This window comes from Jaculus jaculus, chromosome 16 (genome assembly GCF_020740685.1).
Source record: "Jaculus jaculus isolate mJacJac1 chromosome 16, mJacJac1.mat.Y.cur, whole genome shotgun sequence".
NCBI lineage: Eukaryota > Metazoa > Chordata > Mammalia > Rodentia > Dipodidae > Jaculus > Jaculus jaculus.
The window spans coordinates 5,624,656-5,643,774 of record NC_059117.1 but is presented as its reverse complement, the minus strand read 5'-3'; the positions used below and the strand labels follow the sequence as shown (position 1 = coordinate 5,643,774).

Genomic DNA, 19,119 nt, shown 5'->3' with positions numbered 1-19,119 from the left:
AATTGAAAGGCACATCTTAGGCCACGTAAGAGGTGACGAAGTTCCTATCTATCGTATAAAGACTTAATTTAACTTGGTAAGAGAAACAGCGGAATCATGCTAAGGTGAGGAGGGAGGTCCTCACTAAAGCAGATGATGTTCGGAGACCCGGATGCACACACTGTCCTGTCACTCGCAGGAAGAGCAACAGCGCCGTCCTCAGAGCACTGGCGCAGGGACTTCCCGAAGCCCAGGCGTGGTCTCCAGCCCTGCCTCGGGCCACCTCTCCTCCGTGTGCAGCACTGAGCATGCAGCTTTTGGCCTGGGATCACAGGACGAAAGGAAGGACCGAAGGACAAAAGACAAAGCTCGTGCAAAGAAGCCTGTTTTCTTCTATCAGGACAACAGCCACTTTCCCAGAAGCCCTGTCCGAGGGACCATGTGGCTACAGCTGCCTGAGCATCACTCCTCCTCCTGACAAAAGTGAGGCTCGCGGTTCTCAGGAATGACAAAGTGAAGACTGACAGCCACTGAAATGACTAGTGTGTGATGTGGGTTGCTACGACTCTTCTTCTGAAAAGAAACATAACACTTAGGTTTCTTTGAGGAAATCTCAATGCGACCTTTTGATTCATGAGCTCTGCTTTTGAAAATCATTTCTATGGAAAAAAATTAAATGCAGCCAGTGATGTGTACATTACATCTCAATTCAGTATTTCTTCTCTTTCTTTCTTTCTTTTTTTTTTTTTTTTTTTTTGAGGTTCACTGTAGTCCAGGCTGACCTGGAATTCACTATGTAGTCTCAGGGGAGCCTTGAATTCATGGCAATTCTCCTACCTGTGACTCCCAAGTGCTGGGATTAAAGGTGTGCGCCACCACGCCCGGTTTTCATCAATTCTATATTTCTAATGTGCACCATTACTGCTTTGCCAAAGAACAGTCTTTGTGTAATTAATGCATAGCTAAAAATTTTGGAGTTGTGTGCCAGACTGCCTCACCATGGGAGCTGGTCAAGTCACCAATCAGGTCTCAGGGTTCTAGTCTACAAAATGGAGTTAACATCTCTCCATGAAATTAGAAGAACTAAATAAAATATTATCTGTAAAACACATAGCAAAATTCCACTATAATCAATATGTAAGTACAAACAGGTACATGGAGTATCACATAAATTATTATATAACCAATTAAAACTACATACACCCAAATGTTTTATGAGCAGAAAATTCATCTAAACATTATGACATGGACGAACAGGTTTATGGTGTAATTTTCCTAGTATAATACAGTTTATGCTATATAAGCAGTATATTATGCTCAAAGGAAATATTTTGACACCAAAGATGGTTCCATCTGGTAGTTACATTCTAGGGAATTATTTTATCTTTTACCCAATGTTTTGTCTTTAAATTATGCATTTACCGGGCCAGTGAATAAGTATTCCAGGTCTAGAGGATCCGACGTTCAAATATGTCATTTAGCTCCAGCACAGTGACATGGCCCAGCCACAGGCATGGGCATGCCTGCCATGCTGGGCTTCTAGGGAGACCTTATTTGCCATCCTCATTTTCTGACCCTGCTATAAATGATTATGCATAAATATTATATTTTAAAAGTAAAAAAATCTCAAGACAGTACAGGATAAAATGAGAAAGGCATTTTTGCAGTGACAGAGCGGAAATGCAGCTGGTGGGCGTCGTGCGTGCACAGGGCTCTGAGGCCTCGAGGAGACCACAAAGACCAGCGCGCAGGCAACTCGGGCTGGCGGGATTGACTCAAGAAGCAAGTGTCAGAGCAAACTACACGCACGACCCTTTGCTCTAAATGGACCTGCTTTTCCAAAAGACTCTTGACCGTCGCTTATGGTGTGTGGAGGCAGTCGGAGGATCCCAAGCTGGCCGCAAAGCCAGGAAGACATCACGACCTCCTAGGACTGACACTGTGGACATGCGGGGTGCCCACTCCCGCTGAGATGAGCCATGCTCCGAGGGTCCTGGCAGCAGAGTCCACCCCGGCCTTCCTCAGAAGGACAGCTGGACTCTGGTCGAGGTGCACTGGGACATGGTGTCTTTGCTTGCCATTCTGTTAGAAATATTCATGGTACTGAGTCACAACCCTCGGCCCACTGGCTGGTATTGGTATTTTGTTATCAAGCGCTCAACCCTCGCTATGTTTTAGATTTTAGTTATGTGAAGCCTTAGTCAAAGTCTTTTGTTATCAACAAAACAAAAGAACCAATTCCTCTGTCATGAACTGAATGCTTGTGTACAGCCCTCCAATTCATATGTCCAGTGCGATGGTATTTGGTGTTTGGAAAGATGCTGAGATCACAAGGGTGGAGCCTTCATAAATGCCACTGGTACCTTTGGGAAGCTATCCCAGGGAACTCTCCTAGCTGCTTCCTACCACATCACATGAAGACACAGGGCAAAGCAGCCTGGAGGAAGAAGCCTCACAGAGCCCAGCGTGCTGGCCTCCTGACTCAGCCTTCCAGCCTGATTTGTGATAGCAGCCCAATCTGCTCAGGCATCCTGGACTCCTAAACCCATTTCTAGAACAAAAGTTGAAAACTGAGGCTGCGCTGGTGGCCCAGGAGGTAGGGACTTGCTGTGTGAACGGGAGAGCCCGAGTTTCATCCCTGGTGCCCACGTGAGCGCTTGGCTTTGTGGAATGAGTCTAGACTCCCAGTATTTTGGGGGTGGAGACTGGCAGATCCTCAAGCAAGCTAGCTGGCTGGATGGCTGGCAAGGTAGACTAGGCAAAATGGTGAGCTCTGGGATCTGTGAGAGATCTTGTGTCAACAGAGGAGGACAGCCGCAGACATCCGTGTCAGCCTCTGGCCTCCACACTCGCACACCTGTAAACAGTTGATCATGCGTACCCAAATTCACACTTACACACACACACACACACACACACACACACACACAAGCACACATACACACATAAGTATCACACACATACACATGCAAAACAAAAAAAAGTTGCAAATTCGAGGTTTTCAAGTATGCCCGGTTTAAGTCCACCAAGCATCATTAAAAATTGGTATATTAAATGAGCAAAAAAAAAAAAAGTCTTCAAATTATGTAAGTTCTAAAATCCCAGTCATTGGATTTTGTAAGGAACATCTTAGGAAAACCTGAAGCTGCAGCGTCAAGAAGTAGCTTCCAACCCACACCGTCCCGGCCAGCAGAAGCAGAGCAGTAGCCCTTGTGGGCTCACCGGTGACCCGCTCCCAGGGGTGTCCCGCTCCCAGGGGTGCTCCCTGTCTGAGGGAACCTGGGCTGAGCCAGCAAGGTATGCCACGGAACACCCAGCCACATGCCAAGCGACCGCTTCCTGTCCTTGTTTAACTGACGCACGTCCTGTGCCCTGTAAACATGCCATTTGGAAAATTACAGGGCAAAGTGGGCTGCAGCTTAGCCAACCTCCTATGAATCTATAAGTGACTTAGCTGATTTTTCAATCTCACTGAGATCATTGCCTGAAAAAATGCCTGAAGTCATGAGATATACCTGCTAATAGCACTGTGGAAAAAAATAGATATGAAAAATCAAATATCTGGATCGCTCAAAAGCCATTTGCAGATTCTTATCCAGATGAGATAAATAAATAAAGCCACTCACTCACTCTCTGTTGTCAGTAAAATGAAATTTTCAGGACAAGAGTTCTAACGGTTAGGAGAAATTTCCTACCACAAAGTTTAATGCTCCTACAAAAATAGTGCATTGATTACAATGTTCAGCAGAGACAAATGAACACTCAAGAAAGGGGGGAGGGACCAGGCCACGGAACGAAGGCTCCTATCATGCAGCTTCTTGCTCTCTCCCAGCTCCTGTCCACCCTGCAGATACAAGCTGGTTTTCAACTTGTTTTATTTCTCTTGCCAGAACCCTCTACTTTCTCTATAAAGCCTACATAATTTTCAGACCTTTCTCCACCAAATTAAAAATCCTAAAGCGGGCTGGAGAGATGGCTTAGCAGTTAAAGCACTTGCTTGTGAAGCCTAAGAATGCTTGTTCAAATCTCCAGGTTCCACATAGTAGCCAGACGCAAAGGTGATGCAAGTGTGCAATGTCACACATGTGCACAAGGGGGGGACACATGCATCTGGAGTTCATTCACAGCGGCTGAAAGACCCCGGCTTGCCCATTCTCTCTCTCTCTCCCTCTTTCTCTCTCAAATAAATAAATAATAATAATACTTTAAAAAACCCTAAAGTGACAAATCCCATTTAACCCAGAGGAGGGCCCGGAGCTCTTGAGGAGGACTTGTTCTCCTCACCTGCCCCCACCCCATAGCTCTCATGGAGAGGACCTCAGTCTTAGTCCTCAGCACCAGGCAGGCAGGCTGCAGCATCTGGAATCATCTGCCATCCAACATCAGCCACCTGCTAATGACTCACAGCCAGCTAGGCCCTTTAGATGCCATGGGGCTCAGGCAGAGAACCTAGAGGAATGGTTGTTTTAGCCAGTCTTAAGTATAGACCGTGACTTGACACCATGGCTCGAAGCCCCAGCAATAGTTAAGCTAAAGGCTCCCTACTCCAAAGGCTTCCAAAGGAGCTCTGGACTAAAGGCGGTGCTGGGGAAGCATCACCTTGCGATGGGGCACACACGTACATCATGTAGCTCTCAAGCAATGGGCCTCATGTGCCTCAGGACAGTCGTAGGAGCAATTACTCCTGCTCAAAATTAGGGTTAATTGAAAGATGTCACAATGCTTCCTAAACCTGTGACAGGGGCAATGTTTGGTTAATGACTAACATGTCAGCAGCTTCTTTGGGGGCTTGAGGATCTCACTGTGAACTTTGTAAAGACAAGAAATCTGGCTGCAGATTTAGGCATCACATTAACATGCCAGCCTATGGCATGTGCTTCATAAATACCATGAAATATAAAACAATTGCCCTCTTAAGGCTACAACTTTTTCAGCTTGCCTTCTCTCATTAGATTAACTCTACTTTGACTTTGGACATTTTTACCTTAAGCTATAAGTAGATATTTGTCTAGGTAGGGGAAAAAACACCACACACACAACTTGAAAATGATTAACCACAATGTTTTTAATTTCTGTGTAAATGTGTATAAGATATATGTATATAATAAAATGCCTCTTTGTGCTGTTAAGGAAAAAATCCAGTCTCATGTATGATAGGTGAGCACTTTACCACTGAGCTACAACCCCAGTTGTTCATATACATGTATATGAAACTATATACAAAAACCATACATCTATCTATCTATCTATCTATACTCATCACCTTAATCTAATATAATACATATATGTACAGATTTATATAAAAGGTGAGAGGTTCTGGCAAAAGAAATAAAACAAATTGAAAACCAAATTGTATTCGCAGGTGTAGCAGTGACAGGGGTGGATAGGAATTGGGAGAGAGCAATAACTTATATATTGTATTTATATATAGTTGCATGTATGTATACATGCATAGAATGATTCTTAATTTGGTTTGTGATACAGGAGTCCCTGGGTCAAATTTCCCTTTGGTTCCATAACATTTATTATATACATTAATTAGTATAATACAATTAGACATACATGTACACACAGTAATTTTTATCTCCTGTGAGAATGATCAAAATAAAAATTTAAATTTCAGTATTTTTACAAGGGATGTCACACAATCCATTATCTGAAGATATGTTTTGAAGAAAGATACATTTTTACTTTATTGTAACAAGATGCCGGAGTTGCTCGCAAAGTTCATAGGAGAGACAGCTCATGAAATGATTGTGCTGGCTGGCTATTGAATGTTATTGAAGAGAAGGCAGCATTGTCAATAAACACTTCAGCTGAAACTACAAGCAGATGACTTTGATGCTAATCAATTCTGCCCTTAGAGAGGCTCCAAGAGGTACTGGCCACTTCACCTTGCACGTGGACATTGATTTAAGTAAAATTCCCAAGTATTGGCCCTCAAGTCCAAGGTCCCAGATAGTTCAGGCATGGGCAAAGTAAATAAACCATGTGTCATAGAGAGAAACCCTAAAACTGTTGTCTCCTATTCTAGCCCTTGTAATCCTTTGAGATCCTAAAATTTCTATTCTGTTGCTCCTTTTTGGAAGATGTAAAACCAGCCCTGGCCTAAAAAAGGAAGTTTCTTTGATACTGTAGCATAGGAAAGTACCACCCCGGAAAGGTTAATAGGAAATCCTCATGCAGATTTTACTCAATCCAGGGGTGGGAGAGACAGCAGAAAGACCAGACACATTAAAGAAAAAGTTGCTAAGCATGTGAGTTTGGGAAATTCTCTTTGGTACTCAGACGAGCTCCCCCTAACAGGAGTCTTAGACATTTAAAACACCAGCAATGTGCTGCACCTAGTCTTTCGTAGAAATGCAGAGGATCAGAGCTTGAAAATGCCACCTTACTACCATCATCTTGTAGCATACAAAGAAATAGTCTAAAGGAAAGGAAAAGTGAATTCTCATGATGATCCAGGGTCATGAAAATCATCCAAACTCTAAGCCAGCTGATGAGAATCTTGTCTCGCATACCGCAGACATGGCAATCGCTTGGAGGCTGAGTTTCAGTGTGCGCAGGCGCGCTCTGTGAGTCAGCCGCTGGGGGAGCATCTGCTGAGGCGTCTGCTCCGTTCCAGGTAAGGAGCAAACACAATTCCTGCTCTACTGGAGTTTGCAAGTTACAAGGGGAGACTATATGTATATACGTGGTGTTAGGTGGCGTGAAAAAGAAGCAGGGCAGTAGATGACAGTCCTGGTAAGTGGGTCATCTGGGAAAGTGCACTGAAGGGGTGACTACTCGGCCAAAGGGCTGGGAGATGGTCACTCCAGGAAGAGCCAAGGTGAGGGTCTACCTGGCACTTCAGAGGCCGCCAGGTGTCGCTGAAGCTGCGGGCAGGTACAGAGCCCTTGAGCACCAAGCAGCTGGCTGCAGCTGGCTTCACTGCTGCTGCTGCTGTAACATCTAGGGGCCGAGCTCCCACAGCTGCCCCAGTCTCTGCAGCCCCACGTCTACCATCTTTTTAAAAGCCAACTGTGGCTTGGTGGTCACCATGGTAACAAGTGAGTGGGATATATTTAGCGGGAGCTTCTGAATGCTTGGTGGCTGATAGGCTACTCTGATTGGTCTTTGTAATTCTCACCTAATTTCCTGGACCAATCAGCGCCCATCTTCCTCCCCCCCCCACCCCACAACTCCTGACTTTGCTCAGCTCCTCAATGCGCAGATTCCCGGACCCCAAAGAGACAAGACTTGCTCAGGAGGACAATGCGGAGAGAAGAAGGGTTGCTGCTTCCACAGGGAGAGGAGCTCCTGTTCAGCTCTTGGGAAAGACTCATCCCAGATAGTAGGGGGAAAGTACCCTGCATTTGCCTTGGGGACAGACATGCGGTTCCTGGCTCCAAGACTGCAGCTCTAAGTTCTGCTTCAGCAGGTCTCCCCTTGACTGGCCCTTCCAAGTCTGCAGAGGACCTCGGACTGTAAGTGTGAGACGTCTCTTGAAGGTCCAAGGCTGTCAGGAGTTAGAGCTGTAACCACCCATGTTGTGTCCTCTTGGTTGGCAAACACACTGGCACATGACTCAGTGGTAACCTGGTTGGCAACCCCAGGGCCACCAGGAGTCTGAACTTCATTCAAAAGGTTGTTATGCTCCTGGGTAAATAAACCCCTATCCCTTCTCCCTCCACAGCTGTCTGCTCCAGTCTCCATGTGGATAGACAGGAAGAGCCCCCCATCATTGAAGGTTGGGAAGATCAGGCCCACTCAAACAAAGTCCTATAACCCGAGCCAGTAATCTGGGTTGTTCTGAGTGGGACGAAGTCATTAGTGGACAAAGGTGTGAACACAACATAGGCTTCCAGGACAACAAGCCTTAGTTTCTGCTTTGCTAATGTTTGGTGTTGTGTTCCTGGTAGGTCACAGCCCCTAAGCAGATACTTAATTAATATTGGTTGAATGAATGAGGTAACTGGTTTGGACTGTTTCAAAGAACATGAATTGCAGACAGACAAGGAATTCAGGAAAGTAGTTAGGACCATTCCTGGTGGCTTACACGGGGCTGGTCATGCGGCACGGTCTGTCTGAGAGGCAACAGAAGAGATTCGCTTCAACTTAGGTTCAGATAACAGAAGGCAATCCAGAGGACTCCCAGGACTGTGGAAGGGCAGAGTTGCCCATTGTAGATATGAACAAGACATAAGCAAGCGTGCTCTCAGGAAGAAGGAAGGAGCAGTGAGACAGGAAGAGGAACCCGTGGTATTCTAATCCCAGGTTACATGGTAGGTATTTGTTTTCTCTCATTTCTTAATTTACACATATATTAAATGCATTGTTTATAGCAATTAAACACTCCCCAGTAAAAGGTATTTTTATGAGAAGAGTAAGAGAAGAAAAAGGCCAGTGAGGCAAGTTTTTTTGAGGTACAGTTTATAGAGGGAAGAGAAAAATCAATAATGAGAGGGTCTGGAGCCACGAAATAGGTTTTCTAATGTATTTCTTCTCATTTTCACCCAGATCCTATGTGCCATTGTCCTGTAGGGAAGGAACACTCAAGACAAGACCAGAGGAGGCGAGCTGAGGGAAAGGAGCAACACTGGTAAAACCCTCTGTGTTGCTCAAGGTTCTCTAGAGGAACAGAACCGACAGACTGAACACATGTTGTGCAGGGGTTTTTTCTAGACAGGTCGACAAGATACAGTCTGTGTCTGACAGTGGCTGTGAAGGCGGACGCCCAGAAGCTACTGGGTCCAGAGGCGGGATGCCTGAGCAGTCGCAACCGAGCTCTGAAGGCCTGCGGGATTCCTGGTCTTCAGTCCACTCAGTTCACTTCAAGAGGGAGAAGAAGCTGGTTTCCACGTTCACACAGGGGAGCGTGGCCTCAGGGTAGAGGCGCTCACCAGCAAGAAGCCAGAAAAGCCACACAGCTTTGCCCTGGGCCCTCCCTGTCTCTGTCTCAGCCACACAGCCAGAAGGGCTGTCCAGTCTAAGGAGACTTTTCCCCTCAGTTCTTCCCTCCTGGAAATGCTCTCACAGAACTACCCAAGCGATGTATTTCATACTGGATTCCTGATCCACTCAAGCTGACAATTGAGACTAAACATCATACCTGCTAAGCAAGATTAACTTGTGACCAAAATAGAGGAAAAAGCTTAATTAACAAGCTTTAAGTTTTTTGAAACATTCTCGTATGTGTGTATGTGTGTGTGTGTGTGTGTATCATCTGTCTGGTGTGTATCATGTGTCTGGTGTGTATCTGTGTTTATGGATGTGTGTGTGGTGGGTGTCTGCATGTGTATGTGTGTCTGTGCTGTATGCATGTGGGGGTATGTGTGTGTATCATATGTGGTGTGTACCATGTGTCTGGTATGTGCATGTGTATGTGTGTTTATGCATGTGTTTGTGTGGGGTATGGGTGTGTGTGTGCTTTTGTGCATTTGTGTGTGGAGGTACACATGTGTGCATATGTGAATAAGGCCCAGACATCAACATTGGGTGTCATCATATATCACTTTTCACTTTCTATTCAGTGAACCCAGAGTTCACTGATTTTTCTAGACAAGCTATCTGGGAAGCCCTCGGGATCTGTCTTAAGTCCACCTCAGGGCTGGGGTTACAAGTATGTGCCAGCACAGCCCACATCCTTACATGGGTGCTGGGGATCAGAAATCAGGACCTCATAGCAAATACTGTACCCACTCACCATTGCCCCAGCCCACGAGCTTTAACTTTTGATGGCAAAAGGAATTATGGGGAATGGTAAAGTCCTTCCAGGATAATGGCCTCTGTTCGCACCTGGAGGACTGTTGTTGTGGCGGTTGTTTTTGTTTTTGATGTAGAGTTTCACGTAGCTTAACTGGCCTCAAACTCCCTGTGTAGACAGAGACGACCTTGATTTTCTGAAGTGCCAGGATTACAGGTGAGGGCCACCTCTCCCCACTTTCAGCGCTGGGGAAGGACTCCAGGGCTGGGTGTCCCACGCAAGCGTACCACCCAGCGATCTTTTGAAAGGCCTTGCGCCTTACAGGAAGATGTGGTGACTTGCTAAGGGCTCCATCTGCCCCAAGGCAAGGTCTTTGGCGCACACTTCTCATCTCTTTACCCCTAGTCTGAATCTGTGCCCATGAATGGTGCCGCACACTGAAGTTCCTGCTCCTCAAATCACTCTGACTTCAATCCCAAAGCAAAAGGAGGGAACATTCATGCAAGTTAAATAGGTGTCAATTTAAGGGCAAAGTGATTGAATTACAGTTTTTGGCCATGGAAATGATTTTGGTCTTTTTTTTTTTTCTTTAACACACATGATATTTCCCTGACATCTGTGCAATACAAATATATCTAGAAAGTGTGAAATGAAAAATCTGCTCCACTAAATATATAAAAGGGACTCCGAATGAGGTCTCCATGACTGCGCCCGTCATCGTGGGCACAGATGGTGTCCTTCCCAGCCCTCCCCCTCCCTTCTCCCACTCCAGGCTTAAGTTTCCTCCATCCAAAAATATCATCTGCAATAGCTAACACCAGAGCCCATCTGCACCCTACATTTTTACCTTTCCGCCCTCTATGCGCACCAAACGTCAAGCCAATAAATGAGGAAAGTATGGTTCTGGACAAGCACAGGGTGCTCCTCACTTGTTGCCATGGAAATCCAGTGATCTGGGAGGCTAGTGGTCTTTGTGATATCCTTTAATGCACAGTGGCATTGTTGTCACCCCGTACTGACTGCCTGTCATTTTTTTTTTCCTACAGTGACCATGTCACAAAACACAGTGGCCACTTAATAATAAATAACCTCACATTCACACATTATGGTATGGGATATATAAAATCACCAATATGCTGTTTTATTTTTCCTAAAATGTTTTTTAAAGGCTTTAAGACACAAATGCCCAGAATTTAAATTTCAAATGGTGGTCTGGAAAGTCTGGGAAAAGATACACAAATACTACAGTCATTAAAAATTCCAACTGTCCTTCTACCTGCCAACATCTGAATTTGAAGAAGTGATGTTGACAAGTAAACCTCAGGAAGCAGGAAGCAGGCGCAACAGTACCGTGCCCTGGTCCAGACCGAGCCCGCGGGGTGAGGGGCATGCTCCGTGCTGGGATGGACTCTCTGCCCGTGGAGGTTACAGGAGGTGGGGGTGCGCTGAAGTGTATGAAGGTTACCAAATGAGAAACTCCTCTAGTGAAAATGCTGAATGAATCTCAGGAAACACTTCTGGCTGCAAGAATTACTCAGCTAGAAAACACAGTGGTGAGCTTTTATAAAGGAAGGGCTTTGCTCGAGGTCTCAAAACTCCACTATCAAACCCTGAAATCCTAAACATTTTGGAAATGGTCTATTTTTTCACCTTTTCACTTCTCACTGAGAAAAGGGAATGTCACAATTCTCTTTTCCTAAGCAGATTAAATTTAGATTTAAAGAAGAAAGCTAGTGTAAATGAAAGATCACTATTGGCATCTATAGAGGATAGGATTAATAGAAGATGTAAATGGCTATTAAAAAGCTCAATATGGACACATGTTGCCTTTAGTGTGATTTTCCATATATATGTATATATATATGTATATATGTATATATATAATATCCAGTTATATAATATATTTATATATTATATATAATATATCCATTTATATATATGTATATATAAATTTGAATCGGCACTACTATTTTTCATCCTCTAGTTGACTCAGTGGAATGCGAATACAAAACCCTATAAAGAACTGTGTGTCAAAAGTGATCTGTGGCTTAACTTGGCCTGCTAAACTTCCCACCTAAAGAAGAAAGCAGAGCATGAAAGAAAAACGACTTGAAAAGAGCTTGTTTCAGACAGGATGCATGAGGACTGAAATTCCCGCCATCCTTAGGCAGCTTATTCGGGCAAATGTGAGAGCAGTGAGGACTCGATGTCCACTGTGTCACACCTGTCACCCAGCAGTCTTCCCACACAAAGACTCCATCAAGGCAGCCTGGCCTACGAGTGGTGCTTACCTCTAACTGCTGGCTCATCTCAGAAATACAGTCTGTGGTAGTTAACTATGATTTAAGGAAATACGGGCTACTCGGCGGCCGTCCCTTGACATGACCACCTTAGCAAACCTAGACAGCAGAACCAAGATGAGAAGGTGGTGGAAGGGCCTCACCCTGCTGAGTAAGCACAAGCCGAAGGGTCTTCAGACCAAAGACACTTCCTTCTAAGGCAAGACAGGACAGGGCAGTGATCACAGAAATTTTGTCAAAATGGACAATCCAGGAAATTCAAGTACAGAATAACCACAGCATGTGCACTCCCTCTCTACAGGGACCTCTCTGTTTGCTTCACGGAGACGAGTGGGACCTCTCCTGGAGTCTAGGAGAAGGGTTAGGCTTGAGCTCTGGCTTACCATTGCTTGTAAGCATCTTATATAACCTCTCTGATTCCTCCAGCTGACTCATGAAGCAGAAAATTCCCACCTACCTCCTGCCCATACAATTACAGAGCATTTTATGACTGCAAACCCACTCAGTAAACATTCCTCTCTGCATACCACATCAAAGGCAAAACGTGCTAGGGGCTAGAAAGATGAGAGGTGGGTGCAAGTGAGGCCTTGTCCCGCAGAAGCTCCGGTCTTGTTTAGACTAGGAGGCTGTGGCAGATTCACCACTCAGCAATAACACTATGATCAGTGCTAACTTAGCTGAATGAATGAAAGGCTAAGAGAATGCACCAGGAGTGGTTAATGATGCCTGGCAGAGACTGTTATTCCAGCATGTTGTTTTTGATTGGAACTTTTAAAGAAATTAGTGCACGGCTGTAGGAAACTGTGTGGCAAGCCTAAGTCAGTATGCAAACACTTGGGCAATCTCAGTTGTAATCATGACTGTAAGCACACGAAAGCACTTTGTTTATAATCATCATCGCCTCACTCGTTGTTACAACAAGGAGCACATGCTAGCAACTATTACTCACAATACTAAGTCATGTCAGGGAAAGTAAGCTTGATGCTATTGCTAATTTCTGCCCATAATGAAATAACTAGCTAGAATTTTCATTAGAAACAAACAACAACAACAACAAAAAAAAACAATCACTGGAAAAAGCTCATTCTCAATTATCCAACACTAAGTTTGAATAAATAACTAAAACCTATAAATAAAAATAACCTGTTACCCAATGAATTCAACATGCTTTTCTGCTCCATACCACCTTCCCTGCCACCAAATCTTTTTCTACGGTGGACAAAAGTGACCCGACTGAACGACTACCTAATTCTATTTTTGGAAAAAATGCACTCTCTGAAGTTAAAATTTCTAAGGTACAAAAATACATCATAAGGTGTACAATAAGCCTCAGTTAGCCTGTATTGATTACCTGCCTTTCCTAGGCAGAGTGACTTCCCTTGCTCTTCTGTCAGTCACAGTATGCTAGAAACTGAACCAGCCACAGAACCAGCGATCAACTCGTGTTACAGATGAGGAAGGAAGCCCAGCTTCGCATTGCATGATGCCATCCAGCCTTCCTTCCACTGCCTTCTTTATCAACAGTCCTATCTGGTGCATGGAGAGTCAGGCCTCAACGTCCACATCTTCAAAGGCCGGGCGTGCGCGTGGAAGGAATCAAGTCAAATGACACTCTACCGGTAAATACAGCAGCCGCAGTCCCTACGCTACACCCATGCACTGACAGTTTCTTCCCATTCAGGGATGTGGCCTCCAGACTAAGCCAGTGCCAACTGTGAACAAACTTGGGCAACTGCCTTCATGCAGAACTACCCCAGGCAAAAAGAGCACGAACTGTCATCCCGCAGAGCCGTCAGCTGCCCTCGGCAGGAATCCTGGTGTGTGCTCACTACCAGCACAGCTCAGCAAAGGCAATGCTCCTGCGTCCAATTTGCCTATAGGTCTAGGAATTACAAGAGCTCTTCATTTCACCAATGCCACATTCCAGAGGAGAAAGCCAATGGTGGGAGCAGGCAACAGGGAGTTCTGTCACAGCCCAGTTCTCTACCAGCAGGCAAGCACACTCATACTAGGGTAGGCATGTGGGCAGTAATCCCTACTTAGTGGAAATCACATTTTCAAAATGAATGCCCAAGCTAGAATGAATTACCGTGATAGCCACAGCGGAAGAGAGTCGCGCTGACGACAAACGCAGGTCTGTTACCACCTTTGAGACGCCTTGGACCACAACACTGCCGGGGTCTTTAACGGCGGGCTTTTCAGGGTAGGGCACCCTACCCTCCTAAATCGTGTTTAAATCCCAGGAAAAGAGCGTGCTGCCCTTAATCTCTGAACTACTCTGCTCCAGTTTGATCCATGTCTGCTGGGCACAAGGTCCCTATCTATTCAAAATAAATAAAGAAAGAAAGAAAGAAAGAAAGAAAGAAAGAAAGAAAGAAAGAAAGAAAGAAAGAAAGAAAGAAAGAAGAAAAACAAGGGAGAACTGCACCACTGCAGATCCAAGAACTAAGACCCAAACAATAGCGACGTCAAAAATACCATCTTCCGCAACTAGGCAAATCCCAGCGTGCTGTCTGGTGTCCGCCCAATGCAGACAAGGCGTGCTGTGCCGGGAACTCGAGCCCGGTCTCTGCAGCCTGCGCTCCTGCCAGCTCTGCCCAAGCGCCGAATTCGGCAGGGAAGTTAGGATGCCCAGCTTCCGTGCGCAAAAAGGACAAGCCACGAAGCCACGCTCTCGGGATCCACCGAGGGCTGGGACATCAAAGCAGCAGAGAGCCCTGGAGCTCGGGCGGGTGGGTTGTGGGAGATCACTTTGTTTAAAACCTGGGGTTTTGCTGCATTGTCATGGCTCGGGTGACGGATGAGGAGTGTCTCTCGCACCCTGCAGCCAAAATTGGGCAGGATGTAGTTTTCCCAGCCTTCCCCCCCCCCCCCCCCCCGTAGGCGACCGGAGGGGCTGCTCCCGCTCAAACTCAGGTGGCAAGCCCAGCTGAACTGGGCAGCGTCCACCGCGCGTCCCCGCCGTCGGCCCCAGGGGAGCGCGGCCCGCACCTGGCCACCCGCCCCCGGGTCCCTGGTGACCTCGGGTCGCAGAGACCGACTGCAGACATTGCATGGGATACAATTGTCCAAAAGCCCAGCCCAGGGCACTGTGCATATGTGGATTCGCCAGCGGTGGGCGTGGGCTGGGAAGGGGGATTACGTAGGTCTCTCCGCCCCCTCCCCTGGCACCTCCTTGCCACCGGGAGGGAGCCGAGAGGCGGGGGAGGCTCTGGGAATCCGGCTGGGGGCTTCTTTGTTTCTCTCGGTGCCCCTCGAGAGGAGCAGATCTGTCCGCTACGCCCGAGTCCCGCTCACCAGCCGGGGACGCCCTCCGGGTGCGGGGTTGGGGGAAGGCGCGGCGGTGCGCCCGGGCTGACAATTGAACCTCCCGGGAGAGGCGAGAGGGTGGGGGGGAGGAGGGTGGGTCCCGGGCGCGGGCCGGGGAGGTAGCTGTCCGGAACGGGGCGGGGCGGGGCGGGCCAGGGGCGGCTGGCGGGGTCCCGGCACGGCATCCGCTTACCTTGGCAGTCCAGGACCGGGCACAGATCATGCTCTAGTCAGCGTTCCGGGTTACAGCCGGGGCCCGCGGGTGCTCGGCATAGGTGCCAGGCATCAGGGGCTGCTTGGAGAGACCCAGGGAGCCGCCCGCTCTGGCGGTAGGAGGTCCTGAGCCAGCTGCGGCCACCGCCACGGTGCGCGGCGCGCGGCTGGGCCGGCGGGCGGGCGGGGAGCGGCCCGGCGGGGGCTCGGTGACGCGGCTCCCTCCGACCCGGGCGCCGTAACGCCGCACACTGGCTGCCTTATCCTCCAGCCTGCAACCCCTCCCAGCCTGCCTGCCTGCTCCTCGGTGGGTACCAGACTCCGGAACCAACCACGAGCCAGGCTTGCTCTCTTTAGCGCTGCTCCGCCCTGCAGACTCCACGCACCCTTCTCCCCGCCCCTGCCGTAAATATATATTGATTCTTGTTACCGCCGTCCCCATCCTTCCAACACCCGGCACGCACACCGGGCACGTCCTGCCCTAGCCACGGCCCGTCAACCCTTTTGTGTGTGTGCGCGAGCGGTGGGCGCGCTGCAAACACCCCGGGCAGGTGTCCGGTGGGAGTGTGCTCGCCTCCGTTTTGGACACTTTTCTTCACCCACATGCACACAGCACTCGGATACGTTTCCGAGCATCGTCCCGGAGTTTTGCAACGAGCACGTAAAGCAAGAGTTGCCGTTAGGAACGCGTAAAAAGGAAACTGCCCGGGTGTCTATTGTTGGCCAGCCCAGCTTCCCACGCAGACTCGTGAGGGTTCTAGAACCGGGGGGAAAGCAAAGCAAAGCACGCCGCTGCTTGTCCAGACAACCCAGATGCAGAGAAGGGAACGGCTGCTGCTGGTCACCGGTGTGCAAACCAGAGTGCATTTGGCCCACGGCGGGCTTGCGCGCCAGCACAGAGAGCCCAGAGGGGCTTTGAGCCCACAATCTACGTAGTCTGTGATTCTCACTACACTCCGCACAATGGTTACTCATTCCTTCCCATCCTCCCGCCCACCATCCCCTAGCTAAGACATTTTTTCCTATCCTGAGAAGCAATCTTCTTTGCCACACCTCAAACCAGGACCTCCTCTACCATACACTCCAGAAACCCCGTGGGCTGAAGACCCGGGCACAGACCTCCTCCCACTTACACCAAGATGGCATGGTGGGCAGCTTTCCCATGGTGCTCATCTCACTGGCCCATCTCTTGTCCTTGATTTCTCTCTCGCAGTCAAACTTTCCAGAAAAGGAAACCTTGTGCCAGGTGAAAGCCAACTCACAGCCAAGACCCACAGGCCATGTGTGGGCAGGGAAGCGCCGCCGGCGTCCCCCCCCTTCTGCAGGGAGGGGCTCTGTCCTTGCCCTCTTGCCACCGGGGTGCTCGGCTCTTCCTGAGGGACCCTCCTCTTCTTCCGACAGCAGGCAGGTCTTCCAGTCAGAGGAGCTCAAAAGCCAACTGTTCCACAGATCTCAGTTACAGAGTCACGCAGAACACTGGACATTCATTTTGCTGGATTTTACTTTGAATTAACGTGCAGCTTTATATGAAGAGAACCTGTGAGAAGAGGTGGATAGGGTCAAGCCTCAACAATAAGCACCAAAGTCCAACCAAACTCGGTAAACACTCCAACAAGACTTGGGGAAAAAAAGTAACTGAAACAACAAAAGCCTCACACGTGCCAGCTTTCAGTACTTTAAGTTCGCCATCATCACCACGCTGCAGCGAGGGTCGCTCTCCATCTCCTTTAATTACTGCGATGTCCACGCTGATTTCCAGCTCGGTGGCCTCACCTTGACATTGTCTGTTGGTTCTATCCGTCATGGAGATGGCTTGACAAGTTAACATCTCTACAGGGATTATTGAGGTAACAACACTGGGGTGTGCTGGATTTTCCCCTGGGCATGAATTGACTTTGTTTGTGTGTGTGTGTGTGTGTGTGTGTGTGTGTGTGTGTGTTTAAACTACATAAACGTGGTTTTATGTGTGTGTGTGTATGTGAATAGGTTCACATGTGTGTGGGAGGATTCATGTGAGGGCCGGAGGTTGACTTTGGGTGCCTTCTTTAATCACTCTTCACATATTTTTTAAGACAGGGTCTCTCAGCGAACCTAGAGATCACCCATTCTACCACAGTAGCTAGCGAGCAAGCACAAGTGTACTCTGTAATTTCTTTAAAGTCTCACTGTGCAAAGACTTCAGATCTAAAGGCAACTAATATCAGCTTTCTTCATATGAAATGTTTTTTTGTTTATTTTTATGTATTTATTTGAGAGTGACAGACAGAGAGCGCAAGAGGCAGATAGAGAGAGAGAATGGGGTGCCAGGGCCTCCAGCCACTGCAAAAGAACTCTGGACGCATGCGCCCCCTTGTGCATCTGGCTAACGTGGGTCCCAAGGAACCGAGCCTTGAACTGGGGTCCTTAGGCTTCACAGGCAAGCGCTTAACCGCTAAGTCATCCCTCCAGCCAAGCTTTCTTCATTTTAAATAGGAGATTATTTGGTGGAGAAAGGGGAAAACTAGCCATGAGTTGTAAAGCATTCATTTATAAGGCTTCTAATACACTCAAAACACTTATACTAATAGTAGGCCACAGGCATAATGCTCATCTTAAACAGCACCATGCAGTGACTCGGGATGAAAGCATTCTGAGAAGCATCGGGGAACATTTGTATTGTCACGAGCTCAGGTAGTCTCTCGTCCCCATCTTTTGTAACTCAAGGTCTGGGAGGACCAAGGGAAGTTTGCCGTGACTGTTGAGCTCAGCTCATGTGCAGATAAAGATGTGCATCATGCAGAGCCACAAGTGCAAGTGTCTCTAGGATGCTGAGAAAATCATGATGAGCTGGTGGGGCCTTCATCTTCGAAAGAGACCTTCCTCGTGATGTCCGAATCACTGAAGTTACGCTCACTGTTTCCTGTCTTAACAGTGTCTCTCTCTACAGGACGGATTGTAGCTGGTGAAGCAACAGCGAACGCTGGATCCTCAAGTTTAGATGACAACTTAGAGGCCAGAGAATGCAACTAGTTAGCAAAACAAGCCACATAACTACATACCTGTCCTTTCTGTAACGATGGAAATAAGATTTTTAATTCTATAGGTCAAATAAACCTGCAGATAGCGACTGAGTGTCAGTGGTTCTCTTAACATGGGTGAAACCTTAGAATAATTTTGTGTTGAAGGTCAAAGAGGTTGAAGTTATAAGAAAGGTTATGGAATATTCCTCACAACAATTTATTCATTCTACCCAAGATGTTCTAAAGAAAAGCACAATTAGGAGTTCCCTGGGCATCTCATGCTGGGACAAGGAGAAGCTGATGCCTGGTGTCAGGGTGCCCGCTGGAGGAGGAATTTGCCACAGAGATGAGCTTGCTAGAGAGGCTGGAGTTAAAACAATGGGATAGGTGTGACCACACCTTAACTGGAAATGTTTAGCTATCTCAAAGATGGCCTGGGTGTTTGTGGGGGGGATGGTCCCACTGGACTTCTTTGCTCTTCTGTTTCCTCCTTTTTTCTATTAAGTTGGCATTTTCAGTTGGCTTTTTAAGGATGGATGGCTGAGGCTAGTTTAACAATTTTGGCAGCCTATATGGGACAATCAACATATGGTAGGGTGTTAGTCACCTGAGCAAGTTGACCCAGATAGGACTT

General features: G+C 47.5%; 1 protein-coding gene across 2 annotated transcripts in view; it reads right to left on the bottom strand.

Annotated features, from left to right (window-relative positions):
- Nucleotides 1-15,641, bottom strand: part of Hecw1 (HECT, C2 and WW domain containing E3 ubiquitin protein ligase 1) — a 290,938-nt gene extending 275,297 nt beyond the window's left edge. For both annotated transcript variants that reach the window (XM_045136063.1, XM_045136062.1), the window contains exon 1: nucleotides 15,467-15,641. Coding sequence is in view for 1 of the 2 variants with exons in the window: in XM_045136062.1 (XP_044991997.1) it covers nucleotides 15,467-15,496 (30 nt within the window). In the remaining variant the exon portion in view is untranslated. The remainder of the gene's footprint in view (nucleotides 1-15,466) is intronic.
- Nucleotides 15,642-19,119: the final 3,478 nt, after the last annotated feature.